General features: G+C 33.0%; 1 protein-coding gene across 2 annotated transcripts in view; it reads left to right on the forward strand.

The window, feature by feature from the left end:
• The window catches only part of ASZ1 (ankyrin repeat, SAM and basic leucine zipper domain containing 1), a 77,904-nt gene extending 60,055 nt beyond the window's left edge, over positions 1-17,849 (forward strand). For both annotated transcript variants that reach the window (XM_074195150.1, XM_074195151.1), the window contains 3 exons: positions 7,175-7,280; positions 8,293-8,406; positions 17,101-17,849. In XM_074195150.1, the coding sequence (XP_074051251.1) occupies positions 7,175-7,280; positions 8,293-8,406; positions 17,101-17,253 (373 nt within the window). In that variant the 3' untranslated portion in view covers positions 17,254-17,849. The remainder of the gene's footprint in view (positions 1-7,174; positions 7,281-8,292; positions 8,407-17,100) is intronic.
• The last annotated feature ends 5,139 nt before the right edge of the window (positions 17,850-22,988 follow it).

Below are 22,988 nucleotides of genomic sequence, written 5' to 3' on the forward strand. Positions count from 1 at the left end.
TTAATGTACTGTCTGTCAGTGATCTTTTCCATTCTTTTGAGGCCTTCCCCTTTTTGAAATCTCTCAAAAAAAATCCATCAAAGGCCTTTGATACTATGCCGTTTCCAACACAGATTTCTTCCATATGTGTTTGGAAGGCCCAGTTATTCATCCCAACTTTATCTTCATAAACCATGATGACATTTCATCACATAGTACATTGGGTTGAGGGGTTTTGAAATCCAAATGTGGTCATAGTTTATTGTCACTGATAAGAATAGGGCATAGAAATACTGGCACTTTTTAAAAATTTTATCTTTGTTGTCACTACCCTTTTCAGTTTTGTGTACAAATGTTCTCAAGATGATCTGACTTAGCCAGGGGTCTTAGGATAATCTCTGATAAATAAACTCATCTCCCCCACAATTACTTTGTTGATGGAGCACTGTTTTTCTTGATGAGTCAATATTTGTTCTTTGGCATAGAAAACGTTTTCTAAATAGATTTAACTAAAGTAGTGTTACTAAACTCATGAATGAACTTATCCTAAACTTGTGTTTGATAAGGAAATCTAATTTTTTATTAGAGATAGTTTCTGGGCTTTTATCTTCTTAAGTGTGATGATTCATCATATATACATATGTATATATACATATGCATATATATATACACACATATATATCCATCTAAATAATATTGGTAGAAATATTATATTTTGAGGTATTAACCATTTTTATATTCAGTAAACTTGTTTAAAAGATTCTAGCCACTCTAATTTTACACTGCTTCCCATCCTTACCCTTTCTTCTAATTTATTATTGAGAAATATCATGTAATTTAAAAAATGCTGGATTGGGGGGGGGCAGTTAGATGGTACAGTAGGTAGAGCACTGGCCCTGGAGTTAGGAGGATCTGAGTTCAAATCTGCCTTCGGATACTTGATACTTCCTAGTTGTGTGATCTTGGGCAAGTCACTTAACTCCATTGCCCCACAAAAATAAAAAAAAAAGAGTGAGAAAGTGCTGAATTGGGAGTCAGAGGAACTCTATTTATATCCTGGCTCTTACTAACATTCACTAGCCTTTAAACAAGTTTTAGACCACCTCTCTAGAGTTTAATACTGTTGTTAAATTAGAGGGTTTGATTAGATGATTTCTAGGATCTTTTCTAATTCTAAATCTATGAATCTGTGATTTTTACCTTTTCAAGTGTCAGTTCTTACTGATCTTAGAACAATTGCTTTGTCAGTAACTACTTGTTTTCCTGCATTAAGATAAAGTAAATTTCATGAATTGTGATTTTTAGGTGAATAAAGTACTTGCCATGAATTGAGCTAATCTGGAACCTGCTTTTTCCAACTTAGTTTTCATCCTTTCTTTGTATAATAGCATTTACTTTGAAGTTACTAAGTAAAACATTAAATAAATTTTAACAATTTTACCTACATACTCATAGTATTTCTCAGTTTGTTCATCTTCTGCAAGATATTGGCACATAAGCTTCTATCATTTTGTTGATATTCTTCTTGCCTTGCAAAGTAATATCCCAGAAGTATCTTAGAGTGTCCTAGGAAATGATATGGTTCTTGTTGCCTTCAGCAATAAGGCAAAACTAGCTCCATCATTTCCTTTATTTACCTCTTTTGGGAACACCTTTGAGGTGTCTTTCCATTTAGTTTCATATTCTTTAAACCTTTTTGTTTTTAATAGGAATATAAGTGAAAAATATTGATAGGAGTATGCTTCACTTCTTTCAGCATTTTATCTTTGATAGTCGTTGGACAAAGATTTCACAATGAAAGTTCAATAGTTAAAATTACTTTATAGGTGCATCATCTTTAGTACTTTGTGATTTTGCCCCTTTCTTCCATAATCACTTCAGAAGTGAGCTACTAGAGCATAAAGCTGTTTTATATTGTAATGTATTTTACAAGGTATAGTAACTGCCCCCCCCCACTCCCACTGAAATTGATCATCTAGTTGTGAATCTAGTATTTTCTTGCTTTTTCATAGTTGGCTTGATTGGTCTTTAGACCACAGAAATAATCTCTTGTCAATGACTGTACTCAAGCCTGTCAGTGCTTTAACTCCATTGGTTTAATCTTTGAGAATTATATAACCTTCAGTCTACTCCAACAGGATTATATATGTAAATGTCAGTATGTTCTATATCATGTTCATCTTTTATTTGAGGTCTTAAAATATATGTTGGAATAAGCATTTTCTCATTTTTAAGTATTATTGATTTTGTAAAGTTGTTATATATATATATATATATATAATTATAAGGTGCTATCAAATCTTCTAAAGATCTTAATATAATTCAATATTAACTTCATATTGAACCCATAGGTATTACAAGGAAGAAAACACTTAATATTGTTCTAACAATAATGCTCAAATTAAAAAAGAAACTTTCTCATTTTGCAAGTTACTTTCTTCCTCAAAAAGATAAAAACTGGTTTTTCAAGTAGAGGGTCTTTTAAAACACACACACACGCATATTGGATTTTGTATTAACTATTTTCCTGTGCAAGGAACACCTTCTGTCCTCACATCCACCTCATAGAGTACTTTGTTTCTTTCAAAATTTCTCTCATCCACTGTTTTACCTGAAGCCTTTTCTGATTTTGCCCCCTTTTTCCTCAGTTTATATTGCCTTTACTCCCATGATTGTTTTGTATTTCCTTTCTATATGTACCAATAAGAGGCAAACTCCTTAAAGGCAAGATTTCTCATTTTGTCTTTGTATACCCAAAGCCTAGCACAGTACCTGGCCCATGATGGGTCTTTAATAGATGCTTGTTGAATGATTGATTTGAAAGTTAGACATAAAAAGGATCCCTTCATATTCAATGCAATACCAAACAAAGATAATTATGAAAAGAATAGACCAAGGAAAATTAATACATTCTTAATTAAGAAATAGTATCTATATATATTTTCTTTTCTATATCAACTCTTCCTCTGATGCTTCATCATGTTGTAAAAATGATTCAGGGTTATCGAAGACTATGCCAGACAAGACTAAATTCTTTCAGTCTGTGCCTTGTCTTCTAAGGTAGACAGATTTTAAAATAAATGACTACACTGAAGGAAATAAACAACTGTCATCTCATAGAATCTTTCTGTAACGATAACAGAATATCAGGTGGAATAAGTGTAAGATTTTTAAAAGATAAAAAAACTGAAGACTTTGATTTTTTTTTAAATTTTGAAAGATTTTATTTATTTTGAATTTTAGAATTTTTCCCCTAATCTTGCTTCCCTCCCCCCCCCCACCCCCCACAGAGGATAGTTTGTTAGGCTTTGTTCCATGGTATGCATTGATACAAGTTGAATGTGATGAGAGAAAAATCATATCCTTAAGAAAGAAATATAAAGTATGATACATAGCAGAATTACATAATAAGATAACATTTTTTTAAAAAAATTAAAGGTCTTTGGTCTTTGTTCAAACTCCACAATTCTTTCTTAGGATACAGATGGCATTCTCCATCACAGATATCCCAAAATTGTGCCTGATTGTTGCCCTGTTGGTATGAGAAAGTCCATTAATGTTAATCATCACTCCCATGTTGCTATTAGGGTGTATAGTGTTCTGGTTCTGCTCATCTCGCTCAGCATCAGTTCATGCAAATCTGAAGGCTTTGATTTTGAACAAATGGAGAAACATGATACCTACATATACCTTTGTCTCTTCCAGGAAAAAGACACAAAATACTAAAATCTCTGGCTGAATATAGTAAGAGACTGGCATCTTGAAATCAAATTTGAATGGGAAGACCATATTCAGTACCTGTGTAATACCAGTCTTAATATGCATTTTTTAAAAATGAAGTTATCTTTTAAAAACAAAATCTGTGAAGTATTAATACCTTCTTATCAGAAAGAAAGAATTGATGTGTTCTTAGAGCAAGAAAACATAGAGGCATTGTAATGCTGCAGATAAATGTTTGGAGCAAGGTTACATTATTTTATTCAGCAGTAGTTACAAAAATGATGAGTACATGCCATCAGACTGGTCAAGTGTAATAACAAAGTGATTTACCTCTGGATAGAGCCTATGAAATGGCAAGGTTCAAGAATAGAATGCTCTTTCTAGCTGACATCTACTTTAATTCAGCCAACAAACAAATGCCTTGGTCTTCAAAATTTGTTGGTGGAACTCAACAAGTATTTCTTCAGTCAAATAGAGAGCCACCAGATTATATTATCTGCCCTGCCATTGTGCCCTAAGGACCACAGGATCTTAATGTACTCTTTGATACCTTCAGATCCCTAAGCCTTGCAGTTTGTCCCCCAATATGTGTTGTCTCCCCCAATTAGATTGTGAAGCTCTATGAGAGCAGGAACTATATCTTGATCTTCTATTTGTCTTCATAGGACAGTGCTTGGCACATAATAAATATTTAATTAGTGTTTTTTCATTCATAGAAACTTTAAAAACATGTCATTACAACAAATATTCCATGCTACAAGAAATAAAGAGCTTTCAAAATATCTTGCATAGAACTTCAGAATCATGGACCATGATGGGTATATATCCCTGTTCTTTATGCTTCTAGCAATGTACCAAGGTTGTTATTAGTGAGCTTACTTTTATTCAACTATAAAAGATATTACTTTATCTTTATCTTTTTTGTGCATTAAATACAAAAGAATTAATGTAAATTAATGACATCTCAGAGCCATTCTAGGTAAACCCTGTCAAACAATACAAAGATATTGAATATATTCATAATCTGCCATGTAGCTATTTAAATATAACAAAGAACTTGAATACATTATCTCATTTGAACCATCCAATAACCCTGTGAAATAGATACATTGTATGGATCTGCAGATTTTAAAGTGCTTTATGAATGCTAGCTATTATTAATAGTTGCCCCATTTAACCAATGAGGAACTGCAGTTTAGTGACATTAAGTGATCTATCCATTACTAGTGTGATTTGAACCCACAACTTTCTTATCTCAAATCTAACACTATCAATCATTTAAACCATTGTCTCAGTTTGGGGTCTCATCATCTTAATGGCTATTCTGCCTGAAGTCTGCCTACTCTGATCCATCCTCAACACAGGTGCCAAAATGATTTTCCTCAAGGATAAGTTTGACCATTTTAGCTCCTCTACTAAGTAAGCTAAAACAATTTTCTACTGCCTCTAGTATGAAATACAAAATCCTATTTAGCTTTTTTTAATACTTCGTTACACCATGACTACAGTCTACATTTCCAGGTGGTAGTCTCCCTTTCCATAATGTATGGTCTGGCTACATTTGCCTTTATGTTTCTCATGTAAGACCCACATAAATCCTTTTTCTCCTTGCCTTTGCACTGACTGTCGCCAACACTTGGAGTGTATTCCTCTGCTCTACCTTGTAAAATGATTTTCTTTCTTCAGAATTCAGCTCAGTTCCACTCTCTGCAAGAAATCTTTGCTAGTACCCCAGAAGCTAGTTCTCAACCTCCTCATACTTTGTTATTTACTCTGTAAATACAAGAGTAAATATAGGTACTTGTATAGGTACAGATTATCTCCCTTCATAGACTGTAAATTTATTAAGGGTGGAAATATTCCATTTTGTCTTCTGTCTGCAGCCTAGCACACTCCCTGGCATAAAGCAAAGCCTTATTCAATATTTGTTGATTTTATTGACTGTACTCTACTTTATAGCTTCAAGAACCCAGTGCTACCTACCTCCATGCTGCAAACCACACATAATAAGGCACTTGATTAAGATTTTAAGCAAGTCACACAAACACACGCTTCTTTACATGTAAGTAAAATGGAGCTTTGAGTAGTGATAATGAAACAGATATAAAAGCAAAAATGACAGGATTTTGGGATTGTTTACGTATGTAGAGTGCCATTATCCTAGTTCTAGTTCGGGCAGCTAGTGTGACACAGTAGATAGAGCAATATCTCTGGAGTCAGGAGAACCTAAATTCAAATGAGGTCACCAGCTTGTGACCCTGGGTAAGTCACTTTGTCTTGATTGACTCCAAAAATGAAAGTGTAGTCAGATCTAAAGCATCTTCTTCCTTATTACTTCTTCACACAACCTGCCATCACTTAGCGTCTAGGGCAGCTAGGCAGTAGGAAGACCTGAGTTCAAAACTGGCCTCAGACATTTAATAGCTATGTGATGCTGGGGAAGTCACTTATACTTCTGTTTGTCTCAGTTTCTTCATATATAAAATAAGAATAATAGTGGCTACCTCTTAAGGGTTTTTGTAAAAAGAAAATATGATAATTATAAGGTGTTGAACACTGTCTGACATATAACAAGTGCTATAAATGTTAGCTATGAACTATTATCTAGCTTCTGTTCTTTTTCTTGCCTCACTACTGAAATTTCTCTCTCAAAAACCATCCATTTTCTCATCAGTTTATATAGTGGTAATTTTCCAAATTTTTCTCCTTGAGTGTCATTACCATCACACAGTCTCCCAAGTTTAAATTCTGGATCTCATCTCTGAGTCTTCCTTTTCTCCATGGGACTACTGTTATTTCTACTTTGTCGGTATTGTTCTTATTTATTTTTTGTGTTCTGTCTATATTACACTTTTACAAGCTCTCATTACAACCTACTCATTTCACTGCTAGATTAATCTTCCTTTCTATAAATCTATCATGACACTTTGCCTAGAGCTCTTTGCTGTCTTCCATATAAAATTCAAAGGTCTTACTGACATTCAAGTCCTTAGATATGGTACCACACTGCCCTTCCAACTTTATCTCATAACAGATCACTTGTATATTCTAGACTCCAATAAAACTGCAATCATTATTTCTCTTTTGTACTTTCCAGTTCTTTTTATCTTTGCTTGCATTGTCCCTATACTTAGATTGTAATCTTTCCTTCCACCTCCTGCTCTTCAAATTCAGAATATCCTTGAAAGCTCCAAGCATATATCACCTTTTTTCATGACATACTCTTAGCCATAAGGTAATAATCCCATCCTTTGTTATTTTGTACTTTAATAACATATTTATTTTGTATGTAATTATATGTGCATATGTCAATGTTCCCATATTATGGCAAGATCCACAAAGGAAATGATCTTGTTTTACAATTTTTATTCACATAGGGCCCAAGAGAGATTGACACACAAAGACATTTATAGTGTTTTAAACTGACAAAACAATTTGTGTAATTCTTATTTTGTTCTCTGTTTTTCCCATTTAGTGGTGATGAGTTCCTCAGTTTTCTGCTGAAATTAAACAAACAGTGTGGCCATTTAACTACAGCAGTACAGAACATAATTAACCAGTTACCAGTAAATTCTCATAAGGTAAACAGCCAAAGTTGTCAATGAAAACAATGGTCACAGTATTTAAAATAACTTAATTATTAATTTTTTAAAAACAGTGATTTGGTGAAATATTCTAAATCTCCATAATGATATTTTTTAAAACAATCTGCTAAATTCTTCCATTCTTTCTATTAGCCAATCTTACTTAGACTAAATTTTGAACAGTGATTAATGAATAAAACTACTTTTTTCCTCCTGATTGAAAATTAAATTGTTTAAAACATGAAGTCAACTGAAAGTTGAGATGAAACATTGTATTTAGTGTTATAAATTATCTGAAATTTTGAAAAAAACTATTTAGAGTAGATCATAATTCTAAAATAGGAAATCTTTCAGTGACTTGTAACAACAGATACCTATAGTTTGTTACTAGTGTCATTGCTTTCTGTTTGCAATTTAAAATGTCAAGGCTACTCTTGAATTTTTCTAAATAATATGGGATTATAGTTAAGAGAAGCTTACAGTTTTTGTTTATATTCATAGGATGATGTCATGGAAGGTGTATCTACATACAGATTTGCTACATATAAACATACATTATCTGATTAGTAAATTCTCAAGGCTATTTTAATTCTATATTTAAAAGTTAATTTCTTTTTCTATACCTTGATTAAGTTTCATTGTCACTGTTTATTATGTATGAAGAAAATAACTTTTTGACCTGTATTGGTCCTTAAAGGACACACATATTGATATAGTAAATCAAAAATCATCATTATCTATGTTCTGTTGTATTTTTATTTATTTTGTAAAAACATTTGACACTCTGCTCCCACTCTCTAAGAATAAGTTGCAAAGAATGCACTGGCTGGCATTGATAGAGTCCTCAACTAGGAGTTAACCTATACTAATGAAAGCACAGGTCTAGTTCCAACCCTTATTTCTATAATATGTGTTGTTTATTTTAAGAAATGTGTTTATTTGTCTATGTATAGTTGACAGCAGTTTATTTTCCCCTTCTCTAAAATACACATTTTGGCTATCTTAACAGATAGTACTAGAATGGGGATCTTCCCAAAGGTTTACATCAGTTTGTGAAAATTTGGTTTCTAATGTTGAAGATCTGGGTGAAGAAGTCTGTAAACTAAAAGACTTAATTCAGAAGGTATGTATTTGCATGGTAAAATGACAATTTATATTGCTCTGAATGCAAGTATGTGATCCTTTTTTTCTTTAAGAAGAATTAATGTATGAAAATTTAGTTTCATGGAAGAGAACAAACTGAGTAAATGATCATTTGTATCATTAAAGGATCTTTTCTCTTAGTTCATTACTAGGATAAACTTTCAAGTTTTTAAAGATTATTATATAAATTTGATATACATAGTATACCTGTATTTTAGGTAGTTTAAACAAAAATAATCTTAGGGTAACCTTATAGTTTTCCAAAAAGTTAATTGCTCCAAAATATTTACTAGCCCATAGTAATTCCAAACCAGTTTACTTTATCACTTTCTAAATCACAGTCAACTCAAATCAGCCAGCCAGCACACATTGATTAAGCACTGGTGATACAGATTACAGATTTAAGCAGAAAGACTATCTGCCTTCAAGGAGCTTCCATTCTAATGGGTGAAGTCAACCCATAAAAGGAAACTGTAAAGAGAGGTTAGAAACAAGGTGTACTACCCAGTACAGAGGCATAGAAGAGAAAGTCTGGAGTATTTCACCTTCTGTAAGTGGAACATCTGAGGGGATCCTTCCAGTCAGAGGGAAAAGCTTCTGGAGGAAGGTTGCTTCTGATGGGTGAAGTTCAGTACTAGAATAGACATTCAAGATGAAGAGGTTTCTAGTGCATGATCAAGAAATCCCAAAGTTCACCTTGGGGAGGAAGATCATGATGCATGGTCGCACCTCATTACATGTCATCTTATTCTTGTGGTTACTTTTTTCTTAGAGTGAAAATTAAATTCATTCAAATCATCTCTTTTTTTTGTATTTATCCTATGAATTCTCTATAATACACCCACTAATTAAGGAATCTGTGACTAGAACTTTTGATATTCCATGGGTAGCAATGACATTTAGATTCTAGGCTTTTCATAGATTATATCTTACGCTTTTTACATAATTGGTCCACCTCATTTTCTAGTCTTAGATCTCTCTATGGGCATCCTTTATTCTATCTACTTCTACCCCCAATTTCTCAACAGTAATATGTTTCATCCTTCTTATTTCCACTATTTACCTATAGTTTGCCCTTTGTGTGACTCTCACCATGAATTGTGAGATTGGTCTTCCGTGACTGCTATACAACATCAAAGGAAGAATTTTGATGTTTTGGACTTTTGTTTTGGGAGCAGTTTGAGGTCATTTTCCAACCCCAACACGACTCTTCCTAATCAGTTCTGGGCCTAGTTCATAATAATACAGTGTTAATATAAATTATATGTACTGGTGACTATGAATTGTGCATCTGTTTGCCTGTCAGAATTTAGAAAATATTGTTATTTTTTCTATATAATTGTGTCAGATGTTTTTTTTAATGGTGATTAATCTCATTGTGAAGGCTCTACACTTTTCTGGCGCTTAATATATTTAGTATGATCTCCTCCAAAAGCTGGAGCATCCAGTAGAATGCACCATATATAAAGAACTCCTCATCTACTTAGATTCTGAATTGTATATCATCCATGGAAGTGGACAGACATTTTGGAGACAATCTTATTTTATGCCATATTTTTTTAAAGCAAAGCACGATCAAATTTACCTCTGTGGTTAATTCTTTTGAGAAATTTTATAATTAATATCAGCTGTTCTCAGACAATTGACATAAAAATGATTATAGGATTCTCCTATGCTCAATTTTTGTTAACTATAAAAAATGATTTGATTGAGTAGAAGAAAGTAATGCATTATCAAAATTACTTAAAAATAAAAGTTGTTTATGGGATGTTTTGATAAAGTAGCATTTTGTTTTCCCAAATCAAATACATGTTTATAATTAACAAATAATGACAATAGAATCATATCCACTTCATCTTTTTGTCAGGTGTGTGAATGTAAAGTTACAGTCTGTTTTGGAATATTATTTGAAAAAGCCTGTCCAATTTCTTCTCAAACCCTTCATCAGTTATTCCTCATAACCCTCCTCCTAGTCATTACAGAAATGAAGAATTAGACCTAAGGGTTGCTAGTTATTGATTTTTTTCTTGATAACTTTTTTTAGTTATTCAGAAGGAATATTCTAGAATTTCTAAATCTTTCATATACTTCTTGACACTTGATCTCACAATCTTATTTGGATCACTTCTAGCATAGATCTCTTCTTATACATTTTAATCCAGCCTACTGATTTTTTTTTCCTCAGTGACATGTCTCCTTCATCATACACGAAATTCAAGCCTGTTACATTATATTTCAAATATAATAGAGCCAATGTATTGCTAATAAAGATAATTGCTAATAAAAAATTTACAAATGCTTTTAATTTTTCACCCTTCAGTTTTAATCCTTAAATACACTCAGGATGATTCTGCTTTTTGAATCTCTTAGCAAGTTTTCTATAAACTTGTTTTTCCTTTTACTTTGTTTTAAGAGATGATACTGCTCGTTATCTTCCACCATCCTCTATAAGATTTTACAAACAAGTCTGTATTCTACACCCGTTATTACCCATGACTTCCACTTTTTCCTCCTAACAAGAAGATCAAATTGAAACAAGTTTATTCTCTTTTGATCTCTTTGCTGGGGGAAATAGTATTTATCTGTTGATTTTTATTTTTTAAATAGGTTGGAGTTGCCTGAATTGAATATCACATCTACTTATTTTTAATTCTTTTTCTAATTTTGTGTTAATTTTTGTTTGCATGTAACAGGGTTATAGAATAGAGCTATGCATGCACAGATAATGTGAAAATGACACATCTGTAACCAGTCATTTTTGAGTATTGAAATACAGTTGCTTTAATTTGGGGAGCTAGAATTGGTTGCCTACTTTTAGTTTAAGAAGATAGTTTTCAAGATTAGTGGTGAGGATTCAGAGGGGCGGAGCCAAGATGGCAGCATGAAGGCAGGAATTCCCAGAAACTCATTCCCCCCAAAACTTCCAAAGCTGTCAAATTATGACTCTAACCAAAATTTAAAGAGGTAGAACCCACAAAAACACGTGAGCAATACAATGTCCCAGTCCAAGACAATTTAGAAATGCCACAGGAAAAGTTTGTTTCATCAGGACCAATGGTAGGAAAAAAACCACTGCAAGCCCAGTTGCAGGGCAGTGCAGCACAGTCAGGCTAGGTGCCTATTTTCTTGAGGGTGCCTGAGTGTGTGGCAAAGAGGGTGGTTTCCAGACCTGGCCCGGGGATCAACAGGAACAGTGTGAAGGGGTGGGTGAGAGAACTCTGCCACACCAGAGTGAGTACAGTGTGAGCACCATCCCCAAAGAAGCCCTGCAGTGAGAACCTGCAGTGGGAATAGTGGAAGCCAGCCTGCACCTCCAGAGTGCATCCCACAGGCGGTAAGGCAGTCAGAGGAGACTGCAGATATCTCTCTGCTCTCCCTGGGGCAGGACTCAGCTGTTTTTCCACACTAAAATCCAAGTTGTAGTTTGGGCTCCTAAACCACCATAGCCAAGCAGGGTCCATCCACGTAGCTACAAGGCAGAGGAGAGCACCTGTGGTCATTCACATCCCAGAGCACGGGCAAGAGAGCAATCAGAGCCTTTCATAAGACCTTGGAGGAATTGAAGTCCCCTGTGGGGTGTCCCCAAAAAACCCTCAAAGCCTTGGAAATGCAGTAAATCAGTCATAGGCTGAGGAAATGAGCAAACAAAAGAAAAAGAAGAAACTAACCATAGAAAATTACTTTGGTTCCATGGAAGATTCAGAAGATGACAGAATCAAAACTTCAGTACTTGAAACCTCCAAGAGAAATAGAAAATGGCCTCAGGCTATGAATGAGCTCAAAAAAAGACTTTGAAAAACAATTAAAGGAGATAGAGGAAAAATTAGGAGGAGAATTGAGAACAATGCAGATAAATCATGAAAACCAAATCAGCAGCTTGGTGAAAGAAATACAAAAAAAAAATTGAAGAAAATAATACATTAAAAACCAGTTTAGACCAAATGTATAAAGCAACACAAAAAGCAAATGAGGAAAAGGATGCCTTAAAAAGCAGAATTGGCCAGCTGGAAAGGGAGATAAAAAAAAGCTCTCTGACGAAAATAACTCCTTCAAATGCAGAATGGAATTAAAAGAAGCTGATGACCTTTCAAGAAATCAGAAAGAAATAAAACCCTTCCAAAAAAGCCAAAAGCTAGCAGAAAATGTGAAATATCTAATTGGAAAAAAACAAGCAACCTGAAAAACAAATCCAGAAGAAATAATTTAAAATTATTGGGCTATCTGAATGCCACAATCAGAAGAGCCTAGACTTCATTTTTCAAGAAATAATACAGCAAAATTGCCCTGAGATCCTAGAAGCAGAGAGTAAAATAGAAATTGAGAGAATTCACCAATCATCTAAAAGCTGCCAGAAATAAACAATTCAACTACTGAGGCTCCAAAGTAAGGATTACACAAGGATTTGGTAGCATCTACATTAAGGGCTTGGAATATGATATTCTGGAAGGCAAAAGATCTTGGTTTACAACCAAGAATCAAACTACCCCGCAAAACTGAACATCCCCTTTCAGGGGAAAAGATGGACTTTCATTGAAACAGGGAACTTTCATATTTTCCTTTTTGAGACGACCAGAGTTGAACAGAAAGTTTGATCTTCAAGTACAGGACTCTGGTGAACCATAGAGGGAGTGGACAAGAAGAACTAACTATGAGGAACTTAATGATGTTGAACTGTTTGTATTCTTGCATGGGAAGAAGATTTTGATAACTCATAGGAACTTCCTCTTTTATAAAAAGTTAGAAGAAGCATATGAAGACAAGGCACAGGAAGGAACTGAATATGGCATAATGTAGTAAAAAAGATAGAGTCAATGGGTGATAAAGGAAAGTGCTGGGAGGAAGAGAAAAGAGAGGAAGAAGGGGGTAAGATATTTCACATAAAAGTCAAGAAAAAGCTTTTTCAATGGAATGCAACAGGAGAAGGCAAGGGGGAATGAGTGAGCCTTCATTCTCATCAGAAATGGCTCAGAGGGGAAATAACATACACATTTAATAGAGTGAGGAAATCTATCTTATGCTAGAGAAAAATGAGAAGAAAGTGATGGGATAAGAGGGAAGGGAGGAATAGGTGATAGAAGAGAAGGAAGATCGTGGAAAAAGGTAATCAAATACAACACAGTTCTGAACAGGAACAGGATGAAAGGAGAGAGAATAGAATAAATGAGAGTGGGGAGGAATAGAGTGGAGGGAAATACAGCTAGTAATAGCAGCTGTGGGCAAAATATTGAAGCAACTTCTTTGGTGCAGTTATGATGAAGGCAATTAATCCCAGAGACAGAGCCATTGGAATCTGAACACAAACTCAAGTACATTTTTTTTTCTCTCAGTATTCTTGAGGTTTCTCATCTTTTGGGGGGGGCAAAGGGGGGTTATGTTCACTCTCACGACAAGATTATCATAATGATATAAAATAAATAAGCCCAAAAAAAGAGATGAGTGTTTAGAGGTCACTGTATAAATCTACACATCCCTAGTCTCTCATTTCTTTCTCCTGAACCATATTTTTCAATGTAATTTTCACTATCATTCCTTATACTTACCTTTACATTGAAGTCACCACACATTTAAAATAGTCGATTTAATTTAGATTGTCTTATAATAACCTTTATAGAGTTTCTCCGTCTCCTTATCTATACCTTTTGCCTTAAGTTAGTTCTCTTCATGATAGTTGGGAAGATGAAATTTTTCTGTTAAATAAATATTCATCTTAACCACTAGAGAATAATGGAACTAACTATTCCATGAAATAATGTTTCTTACTGCCTTTAGAAACATCATCAAACTAGTTCACTCACTCCTTTACTTTTCTTCTTTGGAGGAACTTGATCAATTTTCCAATTATCTCTAACTTCATCTTGTTTTATTTATAACAATAATCATAATAATAGCATTTATAGAGCATTTTTAAGGTTTACAAAGGATTTCAAATCTATTATCTCTTTTAATCTTCACAAAAACCTTGAGAACTAGAGCTATTATTTGCAAATATATAAAAGTTGATGTGACTGAGGTCCTTTTTTGTCCCTTGACAAATATCTCATATTTACAAGTAATTAACATCTTTAAAGGGTTCTGAAACCATAGGGCTTAGAATCAATATTTGACTTCCAGTCACTTTATTACCTTCATAGCATAAGTAGAAGAGGGCCCACCTAGGACTGAAGACTACTTTTTATTTTTCTCTAATTCCTAGGGAAATTAATTTTATGATTCCTTAGGCTGAAGAATTATCACCATGGGACCAGCCTACTGATAATAAGCCTCTCCAAATTTAGCTAGTCCTATCCCCTAAATTTGATAATAATCTGCTTTCAAGGCCATACTAAAATGGGGTGATAAAATCTGTAGCATGATAAAATCTGGTAAAACAAAGTACTTCACTTACATAAATTTTGAGAACTCAGGTTTACCTCAATGCTTCAGAAAGATTTGAGAGTAGGACTTCAGAGGGATGAATGGTCATAACTTCTCTTTTGTACAAAACAAACCCTTCTCAAAAAAAAATTAGAACAAAAGACTTGTAGATCATTATGCTACAAATTCCATACAAAAACTTTACTCTCTTAGGAGGGGAAGAGGCAGTGAACACCTTAAGGAAAGGAAATATCATCTTCCAGTTATTCGTGGACAGAGCTTAAGCTTCATGTCACCATAATCAAGATTTATAGAACTGGTCATGCTTCTTCAGGTATAGAGAAGCAATGGAGAATAGTTTTTGGAGTTGCGTTTATTTTAAAACTATTTTTCAAACTTGGGCTCTAAAAGAAGTTTGGAATAATTGTAGAACTTGTTCATGTAAACTACTAAATGCCTGACTGATGGTGTTATTTTTGAATTGTGAACTATACAAATCATAGAATTAAAGTTGAAAGAACTATGTAAATCATAGAACTGATGAAAGTGACCTCGGAGATCATATTTGTATGGATCTACCACCTTCTGATCTCTGAGTTCATATACTCCATATTTACTTGTCTGTAACATTGGCTTCAAGTAATTGCCATGAAAATATTAAAATTAAAGAACTCCTTATATTTGGTGGTAGCCTCTCCAAATGAAATGAAAGCTGACCTTTTTCTCACCTTGGAGGATTTTGACACTTTGGAGTAAAGAGAATGTAATTATTAGATGAAAAACATTTTGATCCATTATTTAAGGAACCTAAGACTCCAAAAATAGAGCGATTATAATACCATCAGGGACTTTAATATTCATTTTTAAATTTCTTAGTCAGAAATTTTCTGTTTCTCCTGACTTGATTAGTCGTTTTTTTTACATTTTAATTTTAATACATTTATGTCCATGAAATGAATAAATATTTTGTGAAACCATGTGATACCATTGGGGGAAAAAACATTTAAAGAAAGTTGGATCATTGGGTCATTGCCTAGAAGCATATCTGTGCCTTTCTCAAAACAAGTGGTTATGATATGATTTTGATTTGGGAATGTGTCCAGGCTACAAGATGTGGAGACCGCCACTGTTCCTTTTATAGTACAAAAGATACTAATTATGACTTGTGAGTACTTTTTTTTCAGGAAGGTATGAGTTATCAGAGATAAGTGTACAGAGGACAAAGAAAGAGGGTAGGAGAGAGGTCAAGGCTAGACGTTAACACCACATCACTCACTTTCAGACCAACACAGTGACAGGCTCTTGTCAGAAAGAGTCATTTTAAGTAATTGGTTAGTAAAAGGAATGAACATCCCAGGATTCAGTAAATGGAGCATCAGTGTCAAAAAGGAATCTGTTACTGAATGAAGCCATGTGGAAGTTAAGCTAAGAATATGGTATTAATGAGATTGGCATTGAAGTCTTTTATTCAACTGTAACTTAAAATTAATTTTGCAGACTTCTTTCCTTAAATATTTACATTGTAGATTTCAGAAGTAGTTAATTTCTACTAAGTTGAAAGTTTTTATAGCACCAGTTCAGCACAGTATGTTTCCAGCAAATATCACTCTATAAAAATGCCAGACTTTATTTTTTAAAAGATCTTTAATTTTATGTTTTGTTTATTAAGGTGGATCTTCAATGTAGAATTTGTTTGAGGGGGGGTATCAAAATTGAGCAAAATAAGTTTTTTTTTCCAAAGAGATATTAAAACAGTCATTAAATATTTTAATTAAACCAGGGTGTAATTAACTAACATAAATTTTAGATAAATTTCAGAGTACAAATTGTCTAAGCAGAATATTTTTATAATTGTATATTTTTCTGTATATCATTGGTATGTAATGTACATTCGTCAGCATTCCTAATGGGTAACTTTTTCAAGCCCCACCTCAATTTTCTAACCAATTTCAAGTGAAGTTTATGATATACATTTATATATGAAATTACTTATCTCTAATATTATATTAATATATTGTTTCACATTGGAATATTATTGAAAGTTAGTCATTTACAATGTTTTTTAAAGGCATTTCATCTTCATTCAAAAGCTTCCCCTTAAGAATAGCAAAACTTTCCTAATTATTTGTATTTTTGTGGGAGAATCTATTACTATAATGCTACTTTCAGTCAAATACAAAACAAAAAACAACACCTTTTTAGAAGTCTTTGGGTTAACTATATTCACTCTTGGAGTATTCAGTATCAAATGTCTTCTTTTTTAAATTGCTATATTTTAGTGCACTAATTTCTGTTTTCTTTTTCTCACATCAAATATTAGTTGCAAAATGACCAGAAAAATGATCCCTGTCGTGTACCACCTATAGAAACATATTCTACCTGGAATAGCAGATTTTTGAAGAGGGCAACATTTACAGTGTGCGGATTTGGGGTTCTCCTCTTCATTTGCAAGCTAACTTTCCAGAAAAGCTGATGCTGATTCTTGTTTTGAGCAATGTATATAGTCAAGCCTTTGAAAGAGAGCTGAGAACTACCATTTGTGTTGTTTTATACTCTCAAACACTTTCTAGAAACATTTCAGAAGCAAGGTTGCACATGTTTCTTCACATATTTATAAATCTAATTTGTTAAATTTTGATCAAGATACAAATAACAGGTAATTCTATGATTTTTATTTCATTTGAATATCTTATATGACTATTGATCATTTTTCAAATAAAGTTTTACCTAGTTTGTCTTTGATCTACCATACTAATGTGTGTGTTTGACACAGAAATGAAAGAGGAATACATTTTCCCCCTATAATTTGGAAATTATTCTCTAAGGTGCTTAAGTTGCTATGTCTCAGAGAAATATAAAGTGCTTTCTGTTAAGTCTATAATTTGTCTTTCCATTTGTAAGACTTTCCTTTGGAATTATATATTGGGCCTTAAGACAAAATTTTCTCATTTATAAAATTTGCAAAATATAATTGTTTTGAAGTATTCTAATCAGTGTTAACAAAAGTGCCAGCTGAATGTAAAACTTAAAATTATGAAACAAAACATGACAAAATATAAAGGATTTATAATAAATTTAGATGATTAATAACTAGTAAAATAGTAATTTTGCCAAACTGATTGTGAATGTGATTAGTTAACTTTTATGATGCTAAATAAGGTTTTTTTTAAAGGTGTTACTTACTTTTGTATTGAAAGTGGATGTTTGGGGCAGCTAGGTGGCATAGTGGATAAAGCACCGGCCTTGGAGTCAGGAGTACCTGGGTTCAAATCCGGTCTCAGACACTTAATAATTACCTAGCTGTGTGTGGCCTTGGGCAAGCCACTTAACCCCATTTGCCTTGCAGCAAAAAAAAAAAAAAAGTGGATGTTAACTATTGTATTTCTCTTGTCAATTTGTTGAAAACTAATATAATATCCATTTTGGTTTCTCTTGTTTTTAAGATCGGGGCAGGGGGAAAAGAGGAGATGGGCAAATGAAAAGGAAAAGAAAGGGCTAACTTAACTATGAATATAAGAGTTAATTTTCTTTCCTGGCTGAGTGCCATACTTACAACAGATGTGCTTGATCTGCAACTGCTTGAAAGGTAAACAAGAGAGGGGAAGAAATTGTAGCAAGGAATAAGAGTGTGAGGAGATATGATGAGTAGTGATTTCTGTCTGTCAGTTCTATAGAAATAATAGAGCCAGATTAATCATTCTGTTTCTGAGAATGTGTTCAACCATGTGAAAGTAAATGATCACACCATGAATCAGTTTCTGAGATGAGATTTTAACTGTTTCTCATTTGCTGTTTAGCAAAGAGAAACTCATCTCCCTCATAAACTGAGTAAGATTTGAATGGATTGGAAAATGGATTGAACTTGAGATAAAAAATAAAATTGAGACTAAAAACAGTCATCATTTATTAATAACATATTGTCATATTATTTAGAGCTGGAAGCAGTTTTATAGATCACTTAATCCAACTTCCTCATTTTTCCAGAGGAAAAATCTGATCCTCAAAGACATTAAATGACATTTCCTAGGTATCACAGTAATGGAACCAAAATGATGCAGACCATCTAGCTCCATATTCATTATTCTTTCCAATACACAATAATCCTAATTCTCTTTTTAGGGAGAAATGACTTAATCTTAAATGCACACAGATACAGGGTATAGTTTTTCTAATTGTAATAAGGATAAGAGGGTTAATAAAAAAGAAATTTTCCTATTATTTTGAATCATTTTCCTTTTCCAGTAGATATATCTCATAGATAAGCATATCTTTCACTACTTATATTCTTTTTTTTCTAAAAAATTAAGCTTCTAAAGGATGAACTCAGTTAATACATGCATTTGAAAATGTACAAACATTAACAAAGATCAGAAAACTACTTAGAGAAATGTAAATAGTTTAGGTTTCACATACACACACAAACACTAGTGTTTATGTTTATAATTTAAAACAAAGATAAAGCTGCAGTTCTAGCTTAAGGTAAGAAAGCACTTGGGTAACTTGTTTTACAAAAGTGTATTGCCTATCAGGTAGTTTTAGATAAGGATCTCTGCTTAAGATGCTTATTCTTTGCTTAAAAGCATTTCAGAAGCATAATTATCCCAGTAAATGAGAAACATCTGTTTATTTTAAGTATCAACAATACAATAAAATCTTACTGACACTTCTAATGTGGCATTCATTATCAGTATAGGGTAAGGATTGAGCTGAAATTTAATTTTGTATAACATTTATTCATTGACTGGGATAAATTGATAGTTAAGAAAACTTCAGGATATATTCTGAAGTGATTATAAAGTCTTTTCTCAAATATTTAGAATGAATTACATAAATAATAATTACACTTGAATTTATTGCCTCTCTGGCTCTGTGATTAACTGATATCATTAAAACACTTGGGAAAAAAAGTCTCATTTGAGGCATCTATAAGCCTAAAAATTATAATACTTATTATCAATTTATTTAAAAAGGTCTCTTTAGGACCTAGCCAATCCAGAGTTTTTAGTGAATTTTGTCAGCCAAGTTTAAGTTGTTTGACTTCCTTCATGGAGAGAGGACTGTGACAACAAGAAGGTGATACTATGACTTGCAAATAAATTGGATTTAAGGGAGGGAAGGTTGTGCAAAGTCACCAGTCTTACTCTTTCCTCCAGAACCACCTGGGTTCAGTGGCAAGATATAGATCAGGAAGACTGGAGGTAGCTTTATGTAAATGAAAGTAATAAAACCTTAATGCCTTTGACAACTTTTAATAATATAAACTTTTAAAGCTTTTTTCCTATGTTATCTTTGATCTGTGAAATGCTGATGTGCTTTACAAATTACCTTACCTATGTAAGATGGAGGGATTATGTAGCATCATATATTCTTTGGCTTTTAGTAAATGTGTCTTAGTTAAAAAAAATAGTTCACCCACCTACCAAAAATGTTATCATTCCACGGGTGTCATTAGAAGTAAAACTACTCCATCTGTGTCCTTGTGTTCTAAGCCATTTTAAAGGCTTCCATGATGCATCCTTTAGCTTCCTTATATTTTCATCACCAGTGACTGCCTTAATAAGTTATATTTATTGCTAAACTAATATTTCCTCAAAAACTAATAATTTCTAACTATAAACTTTTTTCTTTTTAAGTCTTTCATAATTTATAAAAAGATTTCTCTTTGACTTTCTCAAATCCTTAATTCCTGTCATCCTCTTCTTGCCTCCCTTTTTCCCCATGCTTTAATCCTAAATTATTCTTTCCATCATGCTTTGTTACATGTCCACCCCACAATCTATTAACACAACTCTGTTCCCTAAATGGATCACTGGAAGGGAAAGTTGGCTAGAAACTGATGATACCCAGGTGAGGAATCAATTAGAAGTCAGGATTTCCGAGAATATTAACCAGGGAGATTTTATTAAGGAAAACTGTCCAGAGGGAAAAAAAGATATATCAAAGTGATAGGAAACATTTTAAAGAGATTTAAATAAGAGTTAGAAAGAGGAAAGTGCTTGGAAATTAAATGCATATCCTTTGAAAGTTTTACCTTCAAGGCCTTTGGAATTACCATGTATAGAATGATGATTTGAAATATATATTGAATTACTTTAATTTCTTGTTTTCCATGACCTCAAATTTTACCAGATTTCAGTCCAGTAATTTTGTGTAATATTTATAATTTAAATTTGAATTTAAAAAGAAAATACCTCAGAAAGATAAAAATTGGAACTAGATCAATTATTTTTAGTGACCTATTTAAATACATTTGAGTAAAACTCCTAGGCACAGAAAGATTTGAAGTAATAAAAAAAAAGTTCTAAGAAGTTTCTGTGACCTGAAAAATAGAATTTGTATGGTTTTCGGGGGTTTCAGAGATAAATTGCAACTCCAGATACTTTGAGAAAAAGCCTCAAATTACTTGTGATGCCTTACATCTCAACAAGTTGAAACTACTGAAAAGCAAGTATAATGTTGCTAGATTAGCTAAAGTATAGCTTCAGGGACCTCTGAACATGCTAATTCTGATAACCATTCTTTTGTGTATTCAGTTTTAGATTTCACAGTGAGCTAACAATGAGAAGAATTATTCTCTAAAGGGAGATGCGAATTATGACAGAATGAAGCACAGTATGTGATCTTTAGAAATTTATATATTTGTGTCACTTAGGTGGTGTTATGGGTGAGAGTCAGACTTGAGGTCTGTAAGACATAAGTTCAAATTCAGTCTTAGAAACAATTACAATTACGATTCCTAGACAGGTCATTTAACCTCTGTCATAGTTTTCTTATCTGTAAAATGAGGATAATGATAGTGCCCAGAGTTGTGGTGAAGATCAAATGAGATCATATTTGTAAAGAATTTAGCACAGTACTTAGAAGACAACAGTAGATAAATAATAGCTATTGTTGATTTCTGCTGTTTAAATTGAGATTAGAGGCCTCATATATATATACCTAGCTAAAGAACAATAAAAAGTTCAGAAATTAATACTGGATAAAGTTTGGATTCAAGTATTACTAAAGAAACACTGGTAATTTATAATACTTCCAGTTACTGGTGATACCAGTGATTCTTCTAGTTATTAATCTTACTTCTTTGCATTCATAGTTTAAACCAAAATATATCTAAGATCTCTCCTTCCAAGTTTCATAAAACTTATTAATCTAGCCTTCACATATTTGAATGCTGATAACTCAGAAAAATGCAATACTTTAATCAAATCAACATAGAAACAAGATTTTCAACAGAAAGTTTTTTAAATTTTATCTAAAATTTTTTATTTTAAAAAATGTTTGTTTATGCATTCCTTCCTAAAAATTATTTGAGCATTTCTGAACATCTATTTCCATAGAAGCAAAGTACTAGTATTATGTTCAGCACCTGTTGGCTGATAACCAACCACAAAGGACTTGATAAATAGCTAATAAATATTATTTTTAATTTTATTTTATCTTTTCCCTCTCCTAGCTTTTGAATCTCAGCAATGCATTCATTCTAATTTATGCAATAAGCATTCATTATAAAGTATTTGAAAGTTTTTCATTAAAACTAGTATCTGTATTACCAGACATTACTTTGTTAGCTGTCAAGTTATTCTGTTAGCATGCCTCTACTGACACAAGTAATAATAGCTAACATGTATACTTTAAAATTTGCAAGGTGGTATGGACATACCTAAATATACATGCACGTATTTGTGTATGTCTATAAAAATATATTGAACAACTAATTCTCAGAAATCCCGGCTAGAATTCAGGACTTAGAAGCTCCCAAGAATCTACACTCAGCTACCAAAATTCAGAAACTTTTGGTACAAATACATTTCAGACTTCTTTTGAAGATTACTATCAGCACTTTTAAAGATTGTTTTTTTCATCATTATAGTCCCTCCACAGGTAGCTCCTAACAGGTAAACTTGAGTTGTCCTTCAGTCCTGGTGCCCAGAGTGGAGAAGTGACTCTTCTTGCATAACTAGAGTTCTCATTAGACACTTCAACATATAAAGTCATACTTGATGCCTTTCCTGATTGGAGCTTGTACTCTCCTATCAAACTAATGAAGTAAAAAAATACCACCATCTGAAAATAGAGGATAAACTTGTGGTCAGGTTTTTTCATACAGCCTAGCACAATACTTAATTTACATAGTCAGATGTTTGGATCTAATTTATTTGGCATAACCTTTGAAAACTTGGTTCATTTATAGCCTACATATCATTTCAT

This window comes from Macrotis lagotis, chromosome 7, assembly GCF_037893015.1.
Source record: "Macrotis lagotis isolate mMagLag1 chromosome 7, bilby.v1.9.chrom.fasta, whole genome shotgun sequence".
NCBI classification, from domain to species: domain Eukaryota; kingdom Metazoa; phylum Chordata; class Mammalia; order Peramelemorphia; family Peramelidae; genus Macrotis; species Macrotis lagotis.